At 43.8% G+C, this 26793-nt stretch overlaps 1 protein-coding gene across 1 annotated transcript in view; it reads right to left on the reverse strand.

Moving 5' to 3' along the window:
* Window positions 1–26793, reverse strand: part of LOC8044149 (mitotic spindle assembly checkpoint protein MAD1) — a 70025-nt gene that overhangs the window by 15644 nt on the left and 27588 nt on the right. Inside the window, exons 6-12 of the mRNA XM_042294644.1 lie at window positions 25175–25256; window positions 21019–21149; window positions 12119–12292; window positions 11126–11212; window positions 7460–7604; window positions 1987–2118; window positions 256–344 (exon numbers count right to left, since the gene is read on the reverse strand). Of these exons, the coding sequence (XP_042150578.1) occupies window positions 256–344; window positions 1987–2118; window positions 7460–7604; window positions 11126–11212; window positions 12119–12292; window positions 21019–21149; window positions 25175–25256 (840 nt within the window). The remainder of the gene's footprint in view (window positions 1–255; window positions 345–1986; window positions 2119–7459; window positions 7605–11125; window positions 11213–12118; window positions 12293–21018; window positions 21150–25174; window positions 25257–26793) is intronic.

The following is a 26793-nucleotide window of genomic DNA, read 5'->3' on the forward strand; positions in this document are numbered from 1 at the left end:
AACAAGCGATTGCCGCTTTTTCCTGTTTCTCCGTCAAGATGAGAAGAATCTCATCGAAAATTGTGGCATCGTGAAGAGTGCTTATTTCGGGACTTGCACTCTAGTGGTTAAGTTTGTCGCTCTCGAATGTAATGTTTAAATTTAGAAAAGTGCTGACGTCACATTCACACTAACCGTGTTGCACAGTGCCAGGACTCCACAAAATATGCAGCATATCTAAAAAAAAAATGTATGTAAACAAAAGGTAAGACTCACTTGACTTGGTCAGTTTGTGACTCGGCATCACTTCTGCAGGAACTGGACAACTGTCGTCGGTTTCGCAGGTCTTCTAGCTCCTTCTCCACCTGTGCATTGCAGAAAGTCTTTAGACCTCACCAGGGATGGGACAGATCAAACTGGTCTCTGAGCAATTTGTGGAGCAAAAGAATCTGCATTTTGGTTCAGCTTGGGAGTGCACAACATCTTAATTTTGGAGCAACTTAGGAACAGAAATATCTTAGCCAGTTGCATCATGAGTTCAAGATTCAAGCAAATTAGGTAGGTCTGGACTACAGGTTTTGGAAAGCATTGAACAAAACTGAGTTGCGAGATAATATTCTAAATTCCATACAGAAAGACGTTTCTCTATAGACCATTCCGCTAAAGACCGCAGAAAGGGAAATGCCCCCTCTCCTCTCACCCCAGTGTCGTCTGCTCCGTAGACTGGTCAGTACCAGACATTCGGTTGGTGTGCAAACACGGTTAAAAATTCTGTCATTATGGTAACGTCGTCGCGCGAACGTCGTGACGTCGTCGTAGTGTCCCCATGACGGCCTTGCAATTAACTTTTTAAAACGCCGCCGACGTCGCGTGGGCGCCGTCGAGGCTACATGCCACAGACACGGAAGGATTAAAGCCGGGGTTAGTACGTCGTACAAAAGGCAGCCTGCAGACATGTTCCAAGCACAGACGAAAAAACATGAAACTCTGGTATATTTTTTAGATTTTAGGGTTACGATGGTTTTTGTTGAAGGAAGTGTCCCTGAACTACGAGGCATTCCCTTTTTGTTTGTTTTTGTACGTCTCGCACAGTTTTGTTGATATCCCGCCTCAAAGTTTCATTTCGGGGCTCTACGGCGAAACCGAAACTACCGGCGCGGGTACGGCGGCAACGCCCATGATCGGCTCCATAACCGTCGTGCAATGCAAAGTTCGTATTCTGGTACTGCAAAACGTACGACCGGCCTGGTCCAGAGAACAGTTCCAATCGGTCAGGTAAGATGCTATGGCTGTTCTACCGCTTTGCTTTGCAGATGTCAAACGTCCGTGGCAAATGTTAATTAACGCTCATTCGTAACGCTGCCGGCCGAAAAGCGAGTTTGCCGCAATGGACGCAGACTCAGCGCAGTCTTAGAACGAGCCCCCACTTATTTTCCAAAAAGAACTACCATCTGGGTGGAGTGCAATGCACGTTGCAGAAACATCATGGAAGCTAGTCATAAGCTCCCGCCGAACAGGAACGGACTAAACTATGGCCGCCGGTGAGTGCCATCTTTGGCACCACGACGCGCTCGAGCGAGCGGGGAGTCGGTAATCTTTGTGCGCAATCGCCGAAGACCACTTACATACTACGGCCGCTAAAACGTAACCTAACAAGCAGAAATCATCCGCTGGTACGGCTGAAAACGCACCAGAAAAACACGGCGAAAGAAGCGGCATCACAAACAAGTAACCTCCTTGGGTACGAGGACAATGTCCGGGCACAAGATTGCTCGACAGACAACCAACCCGCCAAATCGCCGCCGAGAAGCCGGCAGTGGCATTTTTATTGTCGGTTTTAGAGTGGATCGCAGTTTCCCAAAAGCGTAATATTTTGGCAGTGCTCGCACATAGTTTCGTAAGTCGATATCGGTCATTTACTTTGGCGCGACCTATGACCCGAGTCACGCCTCGAGAGTCTCGAGACGACGTTTCCACAGGCGCGAATGGTGGGAGGAGGCCACTCGCCTGGTCCAGGCTGTGTCGGTAGTCGGCCAGGACCGCTTCCAGGGACTGGATCTGCTTGGCGGCGGCGGCCGGCCACTGCTGCCCGGCTTCACTCTGGTAGCTGTCCATCAAGGCTCGATAGGCCTCCCGCTCCTGTTGTCCACATGCGAGAGTCAGTGTTGCACACAACTTGCATGTAAGGACTCCATCACACACTTGTGACTGCCTACAACATGATGCGTTAGGACCTCTTGAGGACAAAAAGTGCAAACCACTTATAACGATGAGAAAACCCAAAATTTCAATCGTTATAACCGATTATCGTTGTATCTGGACTAGGAACTGATCGTATCTAGGCACTCTAGAAACTGATTGTTATAAGCTGCAGATCGTTATAAGTGGATTGCACTGTACCTATCAGGAAGCCCTGAAACCAGGGCAGAGAATAAAAATTAAGACGATTTAAATCGCAATCTAAATCAGACCAGTTTTACTACAATGATTTAAATCAAACCTTTCCCGCAAAAACAATCCAGAAAATATCTTTTATTTTCCGTTTATCTATCGTTTGATGCTTTCTACGCGCATTTATTTTGTACTGAAATCAAAGAAATCAGAGCATCGAGTTTTCTTCCCATGTTCCACTTGATTTGTCACTTACGTAACATTCCATTTCGAGAAAATCAGAATGTGAAAGACAAGCCAAACAAAGCTTTTTAGTTTACTAAAAAAAAATCAAGCTGCGTTAATTATACCATTCTTTAAATGTGCAGTAATCCGCTCTTCCGCGTTGTTATCGGTAATCGGGTGGATTGGTCAATCAATCTGCCATGCCATGATAAAGAGTCCCTATTGGCCAGCTACAATGATTTAAATAAGATTATTCCGAATTAAATCGAACCAATCTGAATTAAATAAAATAAATCTGATTTATGATCTTCTTTGTTAAAATAACGATTTTTTTAAATTTTGCGTGGAACACTTGAGACTCTCACATATTTTCTATTCTTTATTTCGTGCATCATAATATTTTTTTCAGTACATGCATTTTATCTCACAAATACTGCAAAACCTTTGCTCTAGCGACATGGAGTCCCAGGCCCACCTCATATGTGGCACCAGCGTGCCAGTGTGCTCTCTTGTCATAGGAGATCACAAGACGTCATGACACACCCGGTTGTAAGCAGTTGCAAAAAGTGTGAACCAACCTTAACGAGGGAAATAACGGGGCTTTACGTCGGAAGGCAATTCCCCAGGAAAATGCCTTCCTTAGGCCCGCTTCAGACGAAGCAATTTCTGCCAGCAACTTGACGTCACAACTTCACCTCACTTCACTTTGTTAGCTTAACCCCTTGCCTACTAATAACGAGTGTCACTCGTGCCGCCATTTACGGACCATAAAACCCGACCACGAGTGTAACTCGTGTTCCGGTTTCAGAGCTTGTTTTGTGAGCTCTGCGGCAGATGGCAGCACTACCCCTGTTGCTCCTGTTTACCTTGGGTTCTTTTCTTGTTTGCTTTGCCTTTTGACAGAGAGAGGGCGCTCCATTGACAAAAAATAAGCGCGCTATTGTAAGCAAGCGCGCCAAAAACAAGTCTTCGGCGCGGAGGTCTGCTTTGGCGGACGAAGATATACAAAGACTTCTTTTTGAAAGTGATGAATGCGCCAGTATTTCTGACGACGAATCCTGCTGCCTTTCCGATTACTCGGAATCCGATGAGAGTTCAACGGACAGTGAGAAAAGTGTTGAAAACGATGCGAATCCTGGAAGCATTTCATTGACTTCGGCGTCTGCACGTCAGTGGAACTGGGAGAAGAGGGACAGCCAGCCTGCTCAGTTCACCTTTGTAGAAACCCCAGGTGTGTCAGCAAGGGTTCAACGCAGTCTTGGTGAGAAGACAAGCGCCTTGTCGACCTTTTCCGTGTTTGCAAGTCATGATTTTTGGGCGTCTGTCTCTGCCGAGACAAATCGCTACGCCGAACAAGAGATGGGCGACGAGGATCGTCCCAAGAAATGCTATAAGGAGCAATGGTTTGACACCACTCCGGATGAGATAAAGGCATACTTTGCCTTGTGCATCATTATGACGCAAGTGAAAAAACACACAGTCAAAATGACCTGGTCCAAGAGGTCCATAGTGGAGACCCCAATTTTCGGCAAAACGATGTCCTATGTGAGGTTTCTGCTAATCTCTCGATTTCTATCATACAGTGAAGAACTACTGAAGAAGAGGAGACAACCGGAAGTCCTGGTATAGAGCACGAGACTACGCCTGAAAGCCAAGGAAACGTTTTTCTTTATTTTGGCGCAAATTGCTTGATTTAAATAAAGCTTTCTGTACGATCTTTAAAGAAAAAAAATGAGTAGGCAAGGGGTTAAAGACCCCTGTTGGGGGTACTACACAGAGGGGGAGGTGGGGGGTGTACAAATAAACAATTGGAAAAAGTGCAACATGAATCCACTGCGGTAGATTAATGGTGACACTTTCTATGAAACTTGATGGGCAGGTGATGGCAGCAATGTTGCGGGAAAGGTCGTTCCAGTCTTTGGCTGTGCGAGAAAAAGGTGAGGCAGAAAAGGTGACAATGTGGGACTGTGGGCGGGCGACCTGGCGCAGATGACTGGTGCGCTGGGACCCGCACGCTGGGTGTTATGTGATATGTTACACCAAGCAGAGAGTAGAAGAACTGATGAAATAGAGAAAAACTGAAAATGCAGCGACGGCAGGAAAGAGTTAGCAAACATGATTCCGCTTTTAGGGACGAAACACTGACATTGTGCGAGTATGAAGCCTGAACAAATCTGGTGGCACGATTTTTAAGTGCTTCGAGTGCAATGATGAGATATATTTGGTGTGGACTGCAGATTGCGGACGCGTATTGAAGTTTGGCTCTGATAAGCGATTTATAGGCAAGTCATTTCACGTGTTGCGGTGCATGACGTAGGTGACGTTTTAAGAACCCGAGGGATCCGTTTCCAGAGGAAGTGATGTCAGTAATATGCGTGCGCCAAGGTATATCATTTCAGAGGGCGACACCGAGGTACTTATACGACTTGACCAGTTCAATGGAAACGTTAACGATAGCCTTGGGGGAAGGAAAGAGGAATACAGCGACGCTGGAAGGACATGACTTTACAATTGTTAAAGTTAAGAGGCATTAACCACCGGTTGCCCTATCCTTGTACATTGTTTAGGTCGTTTTGAAGGGTACCTTGGTCGGAAACGTTAGTAACTGAGCGATAAATAACACAATTGTCGGCAAGCATACGAATATGACAGGACACGTGCAGCGGTAAATCATTACTGTAAAGTAGAAACAAAATGGGTCTGAGGATGAAACCACGGGGGTGGTCCCATGTTTTTGGGAGGGAACGAGAAGACTGATTGTAAATGGGAACAGACTGGTTTTCTAAGAAATTCTTGAATCCAGTTTAAAGAAGGACACTGCCCAGGAAAAAAAAAAAAATTTCTCTAAAAAAAGTTGATTTTGAAAAATTCCGTATTTACATCCATCAACATCCACAAAGTATTCACAGAAAGTTTCAGTTGTTTACACAGCATAGTTATTTTTTTATGAATTAATTTCAGTCCACCGATGCCAAAGAAAAGGTAGAGGTTCGAGCACTTTGAACACGCTTTTCCCCGTTCCACTTTTTGGCGTGAATTTCATTTGAGGAAAACTATCGTTTGGTAACGGGACAAAAGGAAAGGCTCACTCAATGTGTTTCTTAAGTGAAAATTAATGAGCAATGCAGTTGTGGCCTTGTTTTTTTACTTTGTGGATGTCTTTCATAAAAGACGTTAAGATTCTGTTGACAAGAAACAAAGCAAGATATTTATTTGATTTTTCAGCGTGATGTTAGCATAAAATAGATGACTTTGTGGAAATTTCATAGTTGTACTCTCCAGGCATTCTGCTGCATATTTAGTGAAATGGTGGGTATTACATTAGTTTTCTAATGATAATTTTCCTAAACAATGTCAGTGTGTTCCTGATAAAAACAACTACACTGCATTCCGCCTCGCAACTGCCAGCATATACTGCAAATTCCATTCATATTAGGCCAAAGGTTCAAAAGTCTACACTTTTCGGTAGAGTGCTCTCTTAAAAGGTCTATATTTAGGTTCAACTGCGCTAGTTTATATGTCAAGCGCTTATGACATACTTTGTCAAACGATTTTGCTAAGTCTAACAAAATGGCATCAATTTGTATGTTATGGTCAAGATTAGTATGCAGGTCATGAAGGAATAAGGCTAGTTGGTTTTCACAAGAGAAGCAACACCAGCAACACTCAGAAACCAAATTGTCACAATTTGTTATCATCATCATCATTAAATTTTAATTTTCTTGCACTATTTAGACGCAGTTACGTGCCATAAATGTAATTTCATATCTTTAAATGGCGTTGAGAATACTAACTTATCTTTCTGAAACAATCTATTCCCAAAAACAATCCATTTCAAACCAGATCTCCACTTCTTTGTCCTTGTCTTTTTCGGCGCTTTTAATTATTTAAAGAACCATGAACCAACTGGCTCAACTTTCCACTTTCCAGAACTAAAGCTTTTGCTTTCATTAGCACCACCACAGGGGTGTCACGTGAAAATAGAGTGTCCCTGACTGGCTGCGGCCACTTCAAACGTCGCCGAGTTGCTCACCCGTTTCGAGGCAAACTTGATCCCAGAAATTTGTGTTGCAGAGTGAGGGTCTAGAGAAAGCCAGGAAGCAATTCACCAGCAACATCGAAATTGCTAAGAAAATTGGCCCATCTGAAATGGGCCTCAGGGATTTTCGAGAATTCTCTATGAAAATCCCCCCCAAAAATCCATCTTCCAGAAAAATCCTTACTGAAGGCCATTTCCTAGAGAAGTTCCTTCCTTAGGGATGGCTTCATGAGATCCCCAGAAAAATCAATAGAAAATGCAATATCCTATGAAAATCCCTAGGGAAAGGCTGCCCTCGAAATCCCCAAAAATGCAATTACTGGGGAAGAACTTTTAGGAAGATCTCAAGTAAATGCGATTCCCTATGAAAATATCTATGGAAGGACAATCCCCAGGCAAAAACCTTCTCAGATTGTCTAGAAAATCCCCACAAAATTAAAACCTTGTGGAAGCAACACTTTAGAGAAGTGCCTTCCCTTGAGAACGCACAGTAAATCCGTATAAAAGTGCCTAGAAAATGCAATTTCCTGCAAAAATTCCAGGGAAGACAACTTTATGAGCAAACACCTTCCCGGAACATTGTCCAAAAAAACCCCCGGAAAATATCTAGAAAATCCAGTTCTGTACGGAAGTCCCCGGGGAAGGCAATTTCCTAGAAATTTCCTAGAGAAGACAAAGCCCACATTTCAAACCCAGCACCCCCAGAATCATAAAGTCGAGATGAGATCCCACCACTATGAAAAAGGTCCCGTTGCCTATGCACAAGCCACTGTACACATGAGGCATGCACGTGTGCAATGAAAGGGGACCGCGAAGGGGCATCACCTTTCCCTGAAGCAGCAGGCGCCTCTGCATTCGCCGCGTAAACGCCGTCTGTTCGTCCGCTTGCGTCTGCAGATGGACCAGCTTTGCATTGGCTCGCCGCAGCTCTTGTCCCATGGTGTCCACCTTGCCCCGCAACGTCTCATTCCTGTTTTTAATTTTTCAAAGAATGTAGGAAAACTTTACTTCTAAAAAAAAAAACTAAAATCTATGTCAATTCTGTCGGTGAAGCCGAAAGACACAACTGTGCAGCATGTCTTCGTTCGTGAGCTCTGATGAGCTTGGGAGTCATGCTAAGTTGTGCTCCATTTAATGCACTTATGTTTTCTGCTGAAATCAGCTGGAACAAATTTCCTTGCTGCGTACAGCGAGGAAACCGATTTGGTGTGTTTGGAACGTGCGACACCTAAAGAGCAAAAAAGTGCAGGCGTATGGTCTTGTTACGTGTCCGCAACTTTTGCGGGATTAAAAATCGGGCATTCTCAATTACGTTTACGTGCAGCACTTGCACTTGTTGCAACAGTTTAGGAATGTGCACCTTGCTACTGATTTTCTCAAAGGGTGTGCGAATACCGAATAGTAGTTTTCGAATCAAATACCGAATCGAATTAAGAAAAAAAAAAAGCTGAATATCGAATCGAATATTAAACAGTGATTTTTAGGAATTTTTCAAAGTGTGCTGTGAATGACAATATTATATGTGCACAGTATGCACCTGTTGCAGAATATGCATCTTGTACGGAACAAAAGCTAAAATGTATAAAAATTCTGGTGAAAAAAAAAAAAAAGCAGCTGCTGATGGGCGTTGGGCACTAAAGATCCAATTTGATGGCGCAAACATAATCTATCTACCCTAAACGTCACAAAAAGAAAACCCCCGAAGTTACAGCCACGCATGGCTCTTTTTCTTGTTAAAAAAACAACCTAACACCGCAACGTTTTTTAAATTTTTTTTATATTTTAGAAAAGGGATATTTTGCGATATTTGGTATTCATTCTAAGGAAAACAAAGTGCACCGGTATTTTATTTCACATAAATAAAAAGATAGGTGTTAAATATGAGTAAACAGGCTTAAAGGAGCTGTGCAACAATTTCAGGGCTTTGCTTAAATAATTGTGGAAGTTGATGCCTGACACTTCTGCAGTGAACTACAGAAAACAGATTTTGCCTGGATACCCTAGTTTTTATTTTAAAAAATGAAAAAGATCCAGGTTTTTGCCGCCTCTCAACTCATACGTCGTCTTCTGGGTCACTTGCGCAGTGACGTCACTTGAGTAGGCGCGGGGTTCTGAAAAAGTTCTCTCTTTAGAGCCATCAGCAAGCAGCGAGAACTCATCCGCTCGCGACCACGTGACCACGTGCTGGCGGGTGCCCCGCGAAATATACGGTGAAAGGAGGAAAGTCTCATCCGGGTCCGGCCATACCCGTCCTTGCCCGTCCGGCGCTGTCCCCCTCTTCCTCCAGCTTCTGGCGGCTATTCGCTGTTTTGTGGACCTAGGATAGATGGCGCCACTAAAACTCCGTATAATAAAAGTTTTCTCGATGATACCAGGGTTTTGGCGCATTTATATATATGTTGGAACAACAAGATTTATAGAAAAGTTACCTTTTATCGAGCAGGTATTCGCACAACTTGCTATCTTTTTTACAACTACCCAAGTGACGTCCCGCCGCTTGTTTCTCATGGCCGCCGCTCGTGGCTGCAGGTCATGGAATATTCTAAGTTTTGCCTCGCTATTACGCGGCGGAATCGCAACATTTCGATGAAAAGAGGTGTGTTTTCTGCCATTTGTGGCACGGTGAAAAATATCAAAAGCAGAAAATGCCAATTCTTTCAACGTTAAAATCGTTGCACAGCTCCTTTAAACAATATAATCTGAAGCAAAAAAAACAAACATGTGGTTGGTGGCGCAAGTCACCATCCAACTGCGGCTATGCATCCATTCCTCCGTCCATCTATCCTGTTTTAGAGAGCCTAGATTTCAAAGAGGGTGCAAGCAGAACAGAAACAACGGAGACGGCTCCTGCGCAGATTGGTCGCAAGTGCGCATGTGTTCTGTTGCCGTGTGGAAAGAAGGCGAGCAAACTGGAGAGCGACGACACCTGTCCTGCCTGCCCGATCCCGATCAACGCTTTCATCTTTTCGTCACCTTCTCGCAGTTCGTAATTCAAACGCGGCTAGCGAACGGTTGGAAACCCTCTCAAATCTAGGCACACTATTTTTCCATTTCGTTCCGAATCAAAATTTGCGGCTTGCGGTTCCAGAAGAACGACGACGATAACTCGGCTGGTTTCATCGGCGTGGTTAACGTGGTTTTCTTTCTGTGATCGTGCAGTCGCCGATTTCTGTAAGTGCGGCAAGAGTGTTCTACACCGGCGCTTCCATTTGAAACGAGAGGCTTTACTAGTGAAACGAATTAGGCATGGCACGAAATTCCGGCTTCCCAACAATTCCTCTCTGGAAGCGGCGTAAACGGGGTGTTTCGGTTCTGATTCGAGCTTAGATTGTGCAACAATCGTGAGTAAATCTGCGTGCTATAAAGTTTGTGGCATTCATTATTTTTTTTTTTCTAACCTGTGCGTTAGATTTTTGTGGAGTGGTAGGACCAAGAGGTGTTTCTCGCATGGTCTGCCTAACATCACGGTGCTAACATCGGCAGAAAAAACGGCTTTTTTGTCAGCTCCGTGCCGACCGCACGTCTTTGGCCGAATATATTGAATATTCGAGTGACCGAATACTAGGAATTCGATTCGCAAATCTAATTATTTGGGAACTTTCTATTCGTTTCGAATTTGTATATTCGAGTATTCGCACGCGCCTAATTTTCTCTGCTCTTTGTCATTGCTCGCTGCAACGTTTGCTTTCTTTTTTTCGGATTTGGCAACGATACGAGACCGGTCAATTATCAGGCTCCGTCGAAAGGTCGCTCAGCGTCGGTGATGACACGTCATAACTAGGGTTCCGTGTTTTCGGATAAATCCCCAAAAATCAGAAAAACACTCGCTGGTAACTTTTCCGTCAATTTGGATTTATCTGAAAAACTCAAAATTTCGAGGTCACAAAAAAAAAATATATTTTTTTTAGAATAAACTTTACTCATAAGAACACTGAGTCAGTGGTCCTGAGGAGATGCCACTTCTGTTTCTTTTAAAATCTTGAACTACTAACAAAAAGGGTTCGCCTTTTAGCCCGTCAAGGTTCCTTCAGGACAAAGGGTTTACAATACTCACGCTTGATTTTTTTTTTTTAATTGGGGAATGCAGTAAAATAAACTTAAAATTTCAGAAAATTGTGAATCTAACAAAAAGAAACTCTGATTACCCCAAATTTTCAGCGGAAAATAAACTCAGAAAAACACCCTCCGAATTTCACGCGAAATAAACTCAGAAAACAAGGAACCCTAGTCATAGCGTTGTTGACCGCCTATTGGCAGCATCTGCATTTCTCCTCAGCAAGATTGACAGGCCTCAGCAAAGATTCAGCAGTCTTGCTCAAAAGAGCGAGAAGTGGAATACGCTTATTCTAAGGCGTGCATGTTTTCCCGTCTTGTTCAGATGGCACATCTGTTTTGAGACACAAGACTCGCCAAAAAGATGTGCCACGTGAATGAGCCTTAAGATGACCTAGAAGTGGAAGTGGGAGCTTCATTGTTTGGTGTGATACTCACTCAGCCATGAGCTTAGACTGACGTTCGGTCAGCGCTAACTCCGATCGTCTTAGGTCAGCCAGACACTGCAGCACTGCTGTGGGGCTCCTAGGGTAAGAAAATATGCGGTTAGGACAAAAATGTTTGGTAAAAGATGCCAGATTATTTTTTTTTGCCACCAACGAAGGTGCTCTGCAATGTAAGGACACCCATCATATACGAGGGTTTGTTGTATTTAAGTTCAATATTTATTTCTTATTCTTTAATTCAGTGGTTCTCAAATGGGGTTCCTTGCCTCAACCCTCAAACCCCCCTTTTTTCTTGAAAAAGAGAATGTTCTTCAGTTTCTATAAAGTAAAGGATGCCCTTTTCTTTGCACAGTAGTCAATTTTATACCCCCCTTTCCCCCTCCCCCGCTTGCATGGAGTCCCCCACCACTTTGGCAGGTTCCCAAGAGGCCCCCGACACACTATACTTGAGAATCACTGCATTAATTTACGTAGAAGCACTGCCCATCGCAAGAAAGATAATAGTAGGAATAGACGCAGATTTTACATGCGCTACAGTCAACAAGTCATTGCGAAATCATGCACATAAAATATTAGCAAATTGAGCAAATGGTACCCTTAATATACAAACAAGTCTGAGATATAACAATCATCAGCAAAAATAACAAAGTAAAGGCATAGCAGGCCAACTGAGGCTTACATCCCTTTGCATCAGGAAAGCATAATACAAATTAAAGACAAAATCTAGTAATCTATGCTGCTGGACTAGTTGACGCATGTATACAAATTCTATGAATTAAAGATAAGGTTAGTCATGATACATGTACGATACAAGCTTCCTTGTGAGCTAGTGAAGCAGGCATTCCATATGTATGAAAATGTTTTACCGGTGGACTATACACTGGGTACGGACTACAGTTGGGAAGATATGGCAGTTTAATTTTGCGGTGAAAAAACACCGTAGATTTTTTTCTGGGGTACCCTGTGCACAACACCATCCACGCACCCGAGTCTGTGGGGCTCCCCAGCCAGGGACTGCCACAGGCCGAGCTTGTGCCGGAGCTGCTCCAGCTCCAGTTGCTGGCGGCTGCACGTCTGCTGGAGCTCCTCCGTCCGGCCGGCGTCTGCCTTCAGGGACAGCATCTGCTCCTGGACCAGCTGCACGTTGGCCCGCGCTCGTCTGCAAACAACATACTCGTCTGCTCTAGCTCGCATGGGAGAGTAAAGACGTGAGCAGAACACGGAAAGTCGTGAGCACCGACATCGAGTGGCTCCGAGAGGAAGAACGAGAAAGAGACCCGACAGAAAAGCGGAAAAAGAAAGCAGACAACAGGCCGGGCATGTTTGTTTTGCCGGGAAGAGTAGAAGTTGTTCGAGTCCATACGACGCGCGATGCCGGTATTTATGCACAAAATAAACATAGAAAAACACTACCGTAATATCCCGAGTCATCGCCCACCCCCCTACGCCTGAAATTCATTAAAAAAAGTGGGGTGGGCCATGTCTCGGTGGGTGAGCACAAACACTTGAAAAAAAGCGGAAAAAACCGCCTATTTTTCTCTGTGTATCTAGCGCTGATGCACAAGAGATACATCAAACTCAAAACTCGATTTAGTTTCATCGTTTTATAGAAAAAAATGCTCACGAAAGAATATTTTACTATAGCGAAGTCCGTTGCTTGCATACGCGCTAGAAACACCGCCGATCTGCATATAGCGCGAACGTTTGTTCCGTGAAAGAATGTCACCACTATGTTCTCCTAGTTAGTAAAAGAAAAGAAAGAAAAGTCTACAAGAAAATAGAAAAACCGACCAGGCGCAACGAGCGAGCGAGCGAGTGGACCAAAGAAGCGACCAAGAGCAATCCTGGGAAAGCGGGAAAGTCGGCGGTCGCGTTGGCAAATACTTTGGCGTCGGGCCAAGTCGGGCGCCTTGTCAATCGCAAACTCTTGCGCAACTTTCTTGTTTGGTGCGTACATATGTGCGTCCGTGCACGGCGGGCTATCAATGCACGGTTGGGACGCTCTGCAAACGTCTGTGTAGGGCGCTCCAGCAAAGCTTTATTTACGCGATGGCTTTGCCTAAAATATTGCACAACCGCGGTCGCGACGGGCGGAAAGAAGGAGCGGGTTCGCGGTGTCCTTACTTCGGCGGAGACAGACTTTGACTTAACACTCCGCGGTTACATTAACAAACTCTTATTTTGTTATCTCCATCATTTTCTTTTCGCACGGATACACGACCACTTTGGGGTCGCTCACGGAGGAAATGCGTAAACAAAAAGAAGTGTCTTTCCCTCCTTCGTTTTACTTTGTCACGGACGTCCTCCAACTGTAAGGTCCGCGGCCGCGTCATTCGGGTGGGATGAGTGTTTGCGGATCGCAGAGTCCGCGCTGGGGTATTTGAAGCGGTGGGCGATGACTCGGTGTTTTTTCGGAAATCGATATTGCCCCAAAACATGGGGTGGGCGATGGCTCGGGGATGGGCGATGACTCGGGATATTACGGTAGATGAAGACCTTGCAAGTGATGCTTTCCTGCTTCGTTGTGTGTATCACAGCTGTTTGTGTCTATGCCAAGCTCTTCTGAAGCAGCCAAAATGCATGGGACTTTACCCTCTAGATCATTACATTACCTCTATGCACTCGAAGGATGAATTGTTTCCTTATCTCTAGTAGAAGGCAGGGATGCTGCAATCCTGCAGGTTTGGCGTCCTTGAAGTTTAACAAAAATAATACTGAAGTTCAACTAAAGCTTGACTTTCGTGCGAGCATGTGCAAAAATTTGAAAACGAGCTCGTGCCACCTGGCGAAAAAAAAAGTGCAATATTTGCTTGTTTAGCATTAAAAACAAAACTAACTAAAGCATTAATTGCACATATCTTTCATCATCATCATAATAAACCTTTCTTTTTGATTTTATACTGTGCAAACATTGGTAATCATTTTACAAGGTATAGAATAAACAAGTTTATGGGTTACTTGTCTCCCTATATTCAAAACTTTTGTGCAGAAGTCGGGCAACATTTTCCCGTAGTGGAATTCCGTCTAACTTTGCTAAAGGTTCGAAAGTTCGCCAGTCTTATTTAAAGACTTCACGTCAAACCTCGCGTTCGACGTTTAACAGCCTGCACAGATGGACGGACAAACAGATCTCTGAGGGTAGGGGCTTGCGTAATAGATAGGATTCCGTGTTTTAGGAGTTTATTTTTTTGTGTATATTTCGGAGAATGTTTTTTCAAGTTTAGTTTTGTTAGCTTGCAAGTTCTCCAAAATCCAAAGCTTAATTTTACTGTGTTATTATTTTCTTTTTAAACAAAAAATAAATAATGTCTGGACAAAATCACAAAAAGAAATCAAAGGCTTTGAAAGATAGTCTTGCAGTTGCATTTGGCATTGGCAACCTTGCAGGTGGCAGTAGTAACTGTCCAATGACAAATCTTCAAAGCAAGTGTTACCTCAATAAACGTTGGTACTTATAAATAGCCAAACTCCTGGACGCATCAAAACTGTAGATGCCCTCCCCATCCTATGAAATCTATAGGTTCACATCGTTCACTGTTATAAAAACAAAACCCCTGCTCCCCCTAAGCACAAATAGTATGGTCCAAACTGCAGAATCGGAATAGTGGCTTTTGCCGTGGTCCATAAGTGCATAAGTACATTAGCCCGTTGTAATGAAGGGACCTTGACGAGATAAATGAGAAACTCCCTTTTGTCAATAGTCCAAGATAAAAAAAACTGCGGTGTTAGGACAGGGCAAAGTTGTCTCTGAAAAAGTTCTCAAGCAGAAAGAGAGAATACTGTCGAGACCTGTTATAATGAAGTCAACGGGAATCGGAAATCACTTCGCTATATCCGCTATTTCGTTATAACCGACTTCGGTTATAACGAATTGCAAAAGGGAATGGGAAAGTGTGATCGCTTCGCTGTTGCCGCTATTTCGTTATAACCGACTTCGTAATAACCGGTCTCAACAGTAGTGTTAAGATTAAGATGAGATTTGATAAGATGATAGCAGGCAACATAACTTAAGGCTGGGACCACATTCGAGACAAAAGCTTATCAATGCGATGGTCCGAATGCAAAAGGACAAAAACCCCAAGATGCTCATCCAAAGCTACAGACGTTAAAAATTATAAACTTAAATGCAAGACGTATTATAAACAAGGTGTTAGAGCTGGGACACATTTTGCTGGTGTATGATCCTGACATTGTTGTCATAACTGAAACTTACCTTAACGGAAACATAATGAACAATGAAATTGCTCTTGCAGGTTGTAAAATGGTTAGAAAAGACAGACAAACCATGGGCAGGGGTGTTGCTATGTGTTTAAATCCAGACTTTCTTTGGTTGACATGGGAGAACAGGCAGAAGCTCTTTGGTGTAAGGTAAAAGTTGATGACTCTTACTTAGTAGTGGGAGCCTTATTTATAGACCTCTTGCCATTCTAGAAGATACAGGAGCTTATCCCTTGAAGCATTGTAGAAGCGACCGTAAAATTATATTAGCAGGAGGCTTTAATCTCCCTTTGATGAACTGGGGCACTCCGTCAACCGGTCTAAAAGAAACTGAGAGCGCAGAATGTCTTTCAGACATCGTGTTCACGTTTGACCTAGACCAGATTGTGCCATCTTATACCACCAGAGTTCAGGGAAATACAATGTCAATACTTGATTACATTTTTCTTAGCAGTGAGTATGAAAAATTTCCTGTTGAAGTACAAGATGGAATTCCTGACCAGAAGCTGGTGTTGCTAGAGCTGCCCCTGCATACCCACAAGCCTCAGTCTAAGAAGACTAAAGTGCTCGATTTTGCCAGTGCAGACGAAGTTAGTATTATAGATACAGTGGACTGGTCACTTGATGAGTTTGGCAATAATTTCAGAACATTGCAATATCAATATAGATGCACTTTGGCTCAGCTCTAAAAATCTTGAGCCTAAGTGTGTAATAAATTTCGTCCCATGCAAAACAAAGACTATTCATCATAAGCGACCATGGATAAACCGCGACATTATACACTTGAAGGGAAGGGTCTCGAGTGCTCGTAAAAGGGCCACAGCCACTGCGTCTGACGTAACTAAACACATTGTTAAACTATGTCATAGGATTATGTTATCTGAGCCAAAGTTTTGCTATCATAAATCTACTTCAGAGGGTTTCCCGAAATCGTCACAGCAACGTTTTGGAAGTATTTATCATCCCAAACAAGGGCTTGGTAATGCATTTAATATAAATGGCAAAGTTACTGAAGACTTTTAAAGACTTGATTCTATGTCCCTATGATTTTTCCCTTTGATTTTTGTTTGAGTGAAAAGGGGTGTGCAAGAGGGGCAGTTTTATGCATGGACAACGACCGGATGCACGTAATCCCCGGGTGGGCTCGTGATCTCGCTCACGTGTTCATGGGGACGGTGGTTAATACATCGGTCAAACGGGCCAATATATCAACGACCGTCTCCGTGAACACGCGAGGGAGATCACGAGCCCGCCCGAGGATTCCGTGCATCCGGTCGTTGTCAATGCAAAAAACTGCCCCTCTTGCACACCCCAGTTCACTCAAACAAAAATCATAGCTGGACACCGATCTTGATTCGGGAGAGAAATAATAGAATCTGTCAGCATCAAGTCGGCGACAACAAACCTCTGCAGCCCTTCCCTTTCACTCTCGGAGAGAGAGATTCGCTTCCCTTCGAGGGTGGGGAGCTCCTAGCCCGCAAGGCACTGGAGCTTGCAGGTTTGGAAAAAAAGCAGCAAACAAAAACAACCCAGGAAAGCCGCCCTCTGTTCTTACTTATTCTCGCCTTCTGTTCTCGCTTGACCCTCTGGTCCGTCTTGCCCCTTCCCCAAGGAGTTCCGAGACGTCCACCCTCCTCCTCCTGCTGCTCTCCACCCCCGCTCTCCTCCGCACCCCCGACGGCACGAAGCGACGCAAGGTGTCATCTACGAGGCAGGCAACACAGACCAGACTCCTGACCGCCCGCTGTGTTCGCCCCTGCAATGGTCTCCCTGTGTTTCTTACATCTCCCCTCATCCCCCTCCCCCTTTCCCCATCGCCTCCCCATGTCGAGCTCTGAGCGGCTAGCCGCCCCAGTAAATCTGTCGTTGCAAGTCGAAAGCCGCTGTTTCGTCGTCTTGTGTGTTTCTTCCGTTTTAAGTTAAAATTACTCGTGAAATTTGGTCACCAATGTAGGTCGAAATTCTCTAATCCCGATTCTAGATCAACTGCTAATTTTTGACTTTTTCCAAAAAAAAAAAAGAGGTTGACTTGTATTTAAATAAATATGGTATATTGAAAAAGTCAATATCTTGGATACCTGTCAACATGGATTTAGAAGAAGGCTTGTCTACAGTAACCCAGTTATAAGAAATAACACATGATCTTCGTCAAATAATCAATAACAGAGGACAAGTTGATGTATTATTCTTCAATTCAATTCAATTTTCAATTCAATTTTCATTTTCGGATCAAGTCATACAAAACTTTATCAAAGACCTTTCCAAGGCATTTGATAAAGTTCCCCACAACAAGCTTCTTCTAAAACTGAATATCATACTTTAAGGGACACTGACGCCCCCCCAAAATTATTTTTTTATTTTTTGCCAGGCAATTCATTATGGTGTTAGAAGACTACCCAATCAATATTTTGCTACAGTGTCACATATACTTTTAATAATCCCCATTGCCAAAGAATGCAACTGCTCGAAACCAAAACCGAAACTGGACTGGGGAGGAAGAAGAAATATAGAGGAGAAGAAAGTTACCGGAGATCACGTGGCTGCGCAGTTTATTTTTTTTTTCAGTCAACATATTTGCAATTTTTTAGAAGCCAGAAAAAATGGGTGTCTTAATTCAGTCTATATCTAGTATTGAGTTTGTGCCTTCGGTGACCCACGGCTCTGATTATCTTTGGTGGTTGTGTCTAAACCATAGAAAACGGCTTGTGACTACGGAGAAGACAGTGAGCGAGACTCAAACCGGCCAGTTTTCGATTAGCGGCTTTTGGGCGAAAAAAAAACAAATCTCGAGCCGCAAATTGTGTTTTAAATAGTTGGGCTCTCATATGTCATGTACAAGTAAAAACCTTGGCGAGCATAAATAAATACCCTGTCAGTGTCCCTTCAACTCTAATAAATTGTGAAATGGTTAACCTCCTACCTAAAGGAGCGAGAACAGTATGTGTATTTTAAAGGCTATGAATCTAACCACGTTCACTCCGGTGCATCCCAGGGGTCTGTTCTGGGGCCCTTGCTCTTCCTTCTCTACATAAATGATATCACTAAAAATATAGATGTCAAGATTAGGTTATTTGCAGACAATAGTGTTCTATACAACAAAGTTAAAACATTGCAAGATCAATTAACTTGGGACAAATGCTTGGAAAAGATACTTGCTTGATGTTGGGAATGGCAAATGGAGTTGCGTACTAGTTCTAAAACTGTATCAATGTCAATTACGCAGAAAAAGTGTCCCAAAAAATTTTCGTATCACACTGATGGTCAAATAGTTGAAACTGTTGAAGAGTGGAAGTATTTGGGGTTAAATTTTAATAACAAACTGTTACGGAACAAGCACATCGATTACATTGCCCAACGCGAAACTTCGCCCAACGCGAAACTTACTGTCTACAAAACTTTATTACGAGCAATCTTAGAATATGCAAATGTGGTGCAGGGCCCGTTCACTAAAACGAATATAAATAAGCTAGAAAGCATACAAAAGAAAGCGTGATAAGCTTCATATACCACGAATATGACCCGCCAAGTTCTCCATCGGCAATGTTGCAACAGGCAAATGACCTTACGTTAAGTGAACGGGCACGAATAGACAGACTAAAGATTTTATTGAAGCGAAAGCATTAACTGTCCCATGGAGCGAGTCGACGTCATCAGCTTTGAAGCCGCGCCAAACGGCACCTTAAATCCTTTCTCCAAGTGAAGCCAGCTCCCAGCTATGAAACCACGCGAAAAGCCTAGACAACAGCACCTAGTTTCCCCGATCCCAAAGGAGCGGAGTAAAGCTGATGGATTTCGGCTTCGGTCCCATTGGCTGGCGTGCGTCATAGTTCCAAGAAGTGAGGCTCCCATTGGCCACTGCACGTCAGTTTCAACGACCGCCACCCCATGGCGCTGCGAATCCGCAAAGCAGCGGCTCGCAAAGCACCTTGTCGACGCAAGTACGCCGTAGACGGAATAAGGAAGCAAAAGAGCAGCGCGCATGCTTTCGTATTTACAACTCACAAGGAGTGCTTAGATGTACCTTGGACTCTTTTTTTTAATGATTCATGGCAAAATAAACATAGACAAAACAAACTACATAAAATTTTTGGGCAGAATAAACACCACATCATGTCTTGCACGATCAATAATAGAGTACCAAGTTCAAATGGACATATTCAAATAATCTCTTTTCCCCCAGATCAATTGTTGACTGGAACAGGTTGCCTGCTGACCTGGCAAATTCAGATTCTCTTGACTATTTCAGTGATAGAGACACTGCTTACTTAAGAAAATAGAACGTTTTCAGATTTGTTATTTTGTGATATCCTTGTATATACAGTCTAAGCTCGTTATAACAGACCTTCATTTTGACCAAGATTTCGGTCCGTTGTAAGAGGAGTATGTTGTATGCAGATATGAAGTTGAGTCAATGGTATGTAGAGGAAAACCAACCGAACTTCACAAATCGGTATGTTATATCCAAATGTCTGTTGTAACCAGGTCTGTTGTAATGAGCGTAGACTGTATTGGGTATTTATTATTTGATTCAATATCTCAGTGGCGTTTTTGTCTTCATCAATGTGTAAATGTGTTGAATTTTCTTTGCATTGCTGTGCCTCTCCTACCAAGGCCCTGTATGGGCCAAGTAGTATAACTAAATAAATATATTTAAAAAAACAAAAAACTTGTGTGGATATTTTTTGTTGTTGTAGCCTCGAAATTCCGAGTTTTTTGGATAAATCTGGCTTAAAAAATTTTACCAGTAAGTGTTTTTCGGAGTCGATTGGATGTGTTTGAAAACACGGGAACCGTAGTTACAAAGCATCGAGGATCCTTCCGACACTTGCGACTGTTAATGACCGAGTGCCTTCCAATTTCTTGTGATCTCTTGCGACGAGAGAACACACGTGCCATCCGTCAAGTAGAGGTGGAATGCTCGAGATTTCTGTGTAATTCCCTATTTCACATCATTATTTCATAATTGGCTCGAATAACTTTTGTCAGCGCTATAAACAACTATTTCTCACAGAAAGCATGTAGGTTTTATTTCGCAGATACCACAAAACTTTCGCTTCAGTGAAACGAAGTTCCAGGATCACCTCATAGACAGCGCACGCATGTTCTCTCGTTGCAAGAGATAAAAATGTCGGCCGTGAGCAAGTGCGAGTGTGTGAACAAGTCTTGACATAAAAAAAAATCACATCTCCACGTGGTGAATGATGTTGATTGGGGCGAAGCTCTGGTGGTGCTTGTCTGCGTAGACGCTGAGCTGCAGCATGCCGAGCCTTTCGTTCGTTTTCATCCATGTCACGCTGCGGTCAAATGCTCAAATGCGTATATAACCATGTTCCATACCACACACTCTCTTTCTGACATGGAGGAAAACGAACGAAAGGCTCGGCCTGCTGCGGCTCACCGTCCACGCAGACAAGCACCACCAGAGCTTCGCCCCAATCAACATCATTTACCACGTGGAGATGCGTTTTTTTTTTTCCCCCTACACAAGCACAGGAGCATGTGCTGACGTGCTCGTGACCCGACGGCGGACGGACATACGGACATGGCCAGCCTCTAAGGAGCTTCGCTCCTAAAAAAAAAAAAACCACAAAGATGCAAACCAAAGCCTGGCGGTAGTTTGAGAGCCACGAACGTGAGCCATCCGGGAGGGAGGCATCAGCGACCCACCTGTGGAGCTTCACCTCCTCCTGCAGCTGTGCCAGCTCCTTCTCGACGCAGGGCAGCCTCTTCAGCTCCTCCTTCATGATGCGTGCCAGGGACTCCGCCTCCTTCAGCTCGTCCAGCCTCCGCTGCAGGTCCTGCAAGGGGGCACGTTTCGGTGCTCGGGGCCTCTTAGCGTACGACCTGTCCTCCCCCAAAAAGTTGAGTGTTTTTTTTTTGCCGCAAAAATGAACCATGCATCGCCGAACACTCATTCTCCACCAAAATATAGTGCTACCGGTTCAAACCAGATGCCAAAGTTTCGGAACAACCGTTATCTCCTTCAAAAGTTATGAGCAATTTTCAGAAAATTTCGACGGTGAAGCGGGGAATGTTTTCGGTAACCGGCGCCATTCGGTTCCATGTATTTGAGGGCACAGTCAACCGCCATTTTGGCAATCATATTTTCAAAGAATCACTTCTAACTTTTTAATAAGATTACAGTTCTGAAGCTTTGGCATCCGGTTCAGACTGAGAGTGCTACATTTGGGCAAAGAAGGAGCATTCGGAGATGCACATACCGTAATATCCCGAGTCATCGCCCATCCCCGAGCCATCGCCCGCCCCATTTTTTGGGCCAATATCGATTTCCGAATAAACACCGAGTCATCGCCCACCCCTTCAAATACCCCAGCGCGGACTCAGCGATCGGCGAACACTCATCCTAACCGAATGACGCGGCCGCGGACCTTACAGTTGGAGGACGTCCGTGACAAAGTAAAACGAAGGAGGGAAAGACACTTCTTTTTGTTTACGAAATTCGGTCACCGCGAACCCGCTCCTTCTTCCCGCCCGTCGCGACCGCGGTTGTGCAATATTTAGGCAAAGCCAACGCGTAAATAAAGCTTTGCTGGAACGCCCTACACAGACGTTTGCAGAGCGTCCCAACCGTGCATTGATAGCCCGCCGTGCACGGACGCACGTATGTTTGCGCCAAACAAGAAAGTTGCGCAAGAGCTTGCAATTGACAAGGCGCCCGACTTGGCCCGACGCCAAAGTATTTGCCAACGCGACCGCCGGCTTTCCCTCTTTCCCAGCATCGCTCTTTGTCGCTTCTTTGGTCCCCTCGCTCGCTCGCTCGCTCGTTGCGCCTGGTTGGTTTTTCTATTTTCTTGTAGACTTTTTTTTTTTTTTTTACTAACTAGGAGAACATAGTGGTGACATTCTTTCACGGAACAAACGTTCGCGCTATATGCAGATCGGCGGTGTTTCTGGCGCGTATGCAAGCAACGGACTTCGCTATAGTAAAATATTCTTTCGTGAGCATTTTTTTCTATAAAACAATCAAACTAAATCGAGTTTTGAGTTTGATGTATCTCTTGTGCATCAGCGCTAGATACACAGAGAAAAATAGGCGGTTTTTTCCGCTTTTTTTCAAGTGTTTGTGCTCACCCACCGAGACATGGCCCACCCCACTTTTTTAATGAATTTCACGCGGCAGGGAGGTGGGCGATGGCTCGGGATATTACGGTAGTTTATTTCTGAGGCGAAAAAAGACCTATAAATATATTTTGGGGACACCCCGTAGAACACTTAACACAATAGACCTTTTGTAGAATAATCGGTTCAAGGGTAAATGGTTCCAGTACCCCCTCTCTCTTGCTTCTGGCTGAGCAGAGAGGGAAGATGGTTTCGTTGCCTCGACTTCGGGGCGGAAGATTACGCACGCCGGGGACAAAGGCGAGTTTGGGGGAGCCGTATCTAGGTCACAGCGCCTCAATGGGTAAACAGAATGTCGCTGACGTTTTGGGAGTGCAACAGGTGGGAGAGGCCTTGCGCGCGCGTTATTTTCTAGCCACTTAGCCTCGTACCCAGTCGCGTGTCTAGGTGGCAGCACATATTCGCCAAGAGGTCCATTGTAACGGGTTCGGTCGAGAAAATAAAACCCGGTTTTCAGGTCCACATAAATAAACTATGCATTAAAGAAAGATTATGACGCCAGTGGTGGGGCTAGGATGCAAAGATTTCAAAATGCAACATTACCTACATCAAAAGATAAAAGGGAAAGACTTCTCCACGAGCCGACATTCCCTTGTACCTAATTTCGTCAAAATAAAGAGCAACCTTGTGGGCACGCCTGGCATTCATTTCAGTAAAACAAACTTGCCAGCAAGAAAGACAACAGTATTATCTCTCTTGCTGACAAGTTGGTTTCATTTAAATGATTGCCACAGCTGCCCACAATGGCATTTCTTGTTTTGACGAAATTAGACATGCTGTAAAATACCGGGCAGGCGCCCAATCAAGATTAGGAGATAATTGCGAAAAAATGGGGGATGGGCACTTGTCTACTTGTCAATTTTAGATATATAAATGTACTCTGCTAGTTTTCTCAGATCTTACAAATTTGGGGATTGGCGCTTAGTGTGAAATGGGTGGATGCGCCTCCAGTATTCTAAGGAAGGTGGATGTCGGGTCGCAGGGAAATTTCGTCTTTCCCTCTTTGCCCTCTGATCCAAATAGCATCCCGTTCTGAAACTTCCGTATCCCATTTTCACCCCCGACATTACTTTCCGACAGAATTTCAGCATTCTGCAGCGCATGGTTCATTAATGCGGGCCGAAAAAGACGGCTTCATTTTGTCGATCCAACCCGGTAGATTGACCCACATTTTACAGACAGTAAAACCTACAGTGGGAAAGGGGAAGTCGACCTATAACTAGGGTTCCATGTTTCAGGTATATACTGAGAAACCCAAAAAAGAAACCCCCCCCAAGCCGGTTTTATCCAAATCGGAGAGAATTGAGAACTCCCGAAATGTAACTGTCCCTGAATGAGAAAAAACCCAAGTTTTGTGGGAACAAATAATTATCCACGGCTTTCTTTTGAGTTTACTCAGATCACAACCTGCACTGAACTGTCTGCGAAGCTGTTTCTTTCTTTGGGAGGCCCTCATCTTGTTTGCAACTCTTGTCAGCACTGGGACGTTTTCCAAGAATTTGGGTTACGTGTATGTTCCCTGGAGGTGGGGGAGTCTTATGCCCGTGTCCTGTTTTCTTCAATATGAGCTCAGATAAATGCACACTTTTTGTCCGACACCGAAGAACACAACACCTGTGTGAAAAAACTGATCCCGGGAAAACAGCCCCGACATAGGTGGAAAATAGACCCTAAAAACGCAAACCAAAATACCCTGGTTAAGAGCCAAAACAACCAAACCAAAGGAAGTATTCCACTTTGTTTAGTATATTTATTTTCTCCGTGGCTTTACCCAAATCTGTGGCCACTCTTCGCTTGTGTTTGAAGACTTTTCGTTGCTTATTCTCAACTTTGTCCATTGTCTTACTAGGTGTTAAGGCACCCACTTCGTTGAAGAGACGTGGCCTTTATTTTCTTCAGAGCCGAGTTGGTGGCTAAAGAGTGAATCAACTGCCTTTGATCTTCCACACAAAAGCCCAAAGCACGAAGTAAATAAATAAATAAATTTTTTCCTTGGATAGTCTGTCTCCCAAGCATAGTCTCCAACAGGTAGTTACTCTCGTTAAAAATGCTGTCATTACAGTGGAATCTCGTTAATTTGAGCCCAAGGGGGACCAGAACTTTGTTCAAATAAGGCAAAGTTTGAATTGCCAGGAGTTTCTGCCCTGGAAACACATCTTTTCATAGTTCCTATTGTTTCACAACACACAGAAACGGGTGTGAACGTACCAATTGAATTCAGAGGCATTGCGACAGTGGTTCCCAATACTGCACAGTCACTTATTTATCTGCCAGGGGTAATGATATTACAACGAAAAGCAGTAAGTGCTCACGCCATCAAGATCAAGCGTGATCCACACTGTCTGCTTGGGCACAGCTACCCTGCACGTTACCCACGGGCGCATAGAAGGCGAAAACGGCACACTGACAGCCCCGGCTTTTCTTCCCGAGCAATGCCCAAGGTAAAACAAAGTGATCTCGACAACTGCAAAAGTCAATAACCCCGCTGATAACTGGCGGTTTTGGAAGATCGATTCGATGATCCACACCTTTAGATAGTCTGCACGGCACAGAATAGCAAATTCTGAAGATGGATAGCTTGAAGACTATGGTCCAGAAAATACGGTACTCCGAGCATTATACAGTAACATTAAAAATCACTCCACGGTCCCTCCAGGCACAGGTAGCAACGATAACTACAGACCTTGGCACGTGCTTCCAGCTTTCGGAGGTCTGCATTCTCGTCTTGCAGACGTGTGATGGCAGCCTCTTTCTCCCCGGAACGCCTGGATCACCAGAAAAAGCGGTGGTAAGCGCGACCTCTCGAGGTGCAGTCATCACTAATAAGGAAAGAAGTATTGGATTGGATTGGCTCCCAACAACTCGTGCCAATGCTGTTTCTACTTCTGCGAGCCATTGAGTGGCTGTCTAGCAAGCAATATGGATGGATGGATAGATGGATGGATGGATGAATAGATAGATGATGTTAATAGTTTCATTTCTGAACAATGTTGCTAGCAGTGCTTCACAAAGAAAGAGTGCTACGACATTTTGCAAACAAATTACGGAAAAAGAAACAATTGTCAGCGACCCTTATCCCTAAGGTCTCACGATGTAATGCAGTATTTAAAGACCAAACATTTAAATTTGTTTTAAAGACATTGGACAGTTGTTTCGGGGAGTGAAGAACTTATATTTTGAGTTTAAGTTTATTCAAGACAACCTTGTATAGAATTGTCTTGGGGGACATCATGACTAAAGGCACTTTGAGTGTCTGCATGGGGCCATGCCACCCTCTTAGCAGCAGTGGATACAAATATAAAACACAAAGAAAGTTACCTTATAGAATATAAGTCCTTACAAAACAAAACAAAGAGCAGGTGAAACAGAAATTTGCTAATCAGATATACTATACATTTTGCTCCAAACAGATCTCAAATACACACTTTTGCAATATACTAGCATATATCATAACTCTTCAAAAATTTACAAAATATGCCGCAGTGGCTTTATTGCTTTGTAAATAATAGGTATTTTATATATCTTTTTTTTTAATTTCGGAATGATTGGGTGCTATTTAGGATATCTAAAATAATTGGGTTTTGATTTAAATGGTCTGGTATTAGAAAACTGAACCTCTGGTCTCCATAATTTGTGTGTGAACGAGTTTTAACAATTAAGTTTTGCCTTAAGTTATATGGGCCGCCTTTTGTGTAGTTTCCACACCCAATCTAGCGGGAAAACTGGATTGGTGAACAGGTTACGTGATAACAACTTTTCCCACTAAACTTAGCGGGGAAACAGAATTTGTGTTTACATCATGTGACGAATGGACGAACAATGTTTTAGGATTGGGGGCTTCATTAAAGAGCATTTCATGCTCTAAAAAACAGCCTTATGAGAAGATGCAGGAAACAATCCTGCCACTTCAACATTTGTAACCTAGTCATCTGACACTGCTTGGGAGGGGTTCATAAATCCCATTATTACCACATGTCGAGCACTTGTTAGGGTGCTTAACAGTATAGCCCATTACTGCATTATTTTTGTACCTGTGCAAACTGATGCAGTAATCAGACACAACAACTAAACCAGGCAAAGCACGGCAGACTTTTAACTATGTGGAGCATGGTCTGTCTTATTTAACCTCTCACTCAGAAGATCTTCAGGTGTCGCTATGCACATAACCTTGTAAAGAAATATTTTTTTTTTTAATTATTATTGGCTGAGATTACACTTCAGACACTATGGCAACATTATTACACAGACTTGTTTTGAAGAGAACATCATAATCTTTCATGTAGCCAGAATAGTTTGGAGCAA

This window comes from Ixodes scapularis, unplaced genomic scaffold, assembly GCF_016920785.2.
Source record: "Ixodes scapularis isolate PalLabHiFi unplaced genomic scaffold, ASM1692078v2 PGA_scaffold6__148_contigs__length_123643588, whole genome shotgun sequence".
Taxonomy (NCBI): Eukaryota; Metazoa; Arthropoda; class Arachnida; order Ixodida; family Ixodidae; genus Ixodes; species Ixodes scapularis.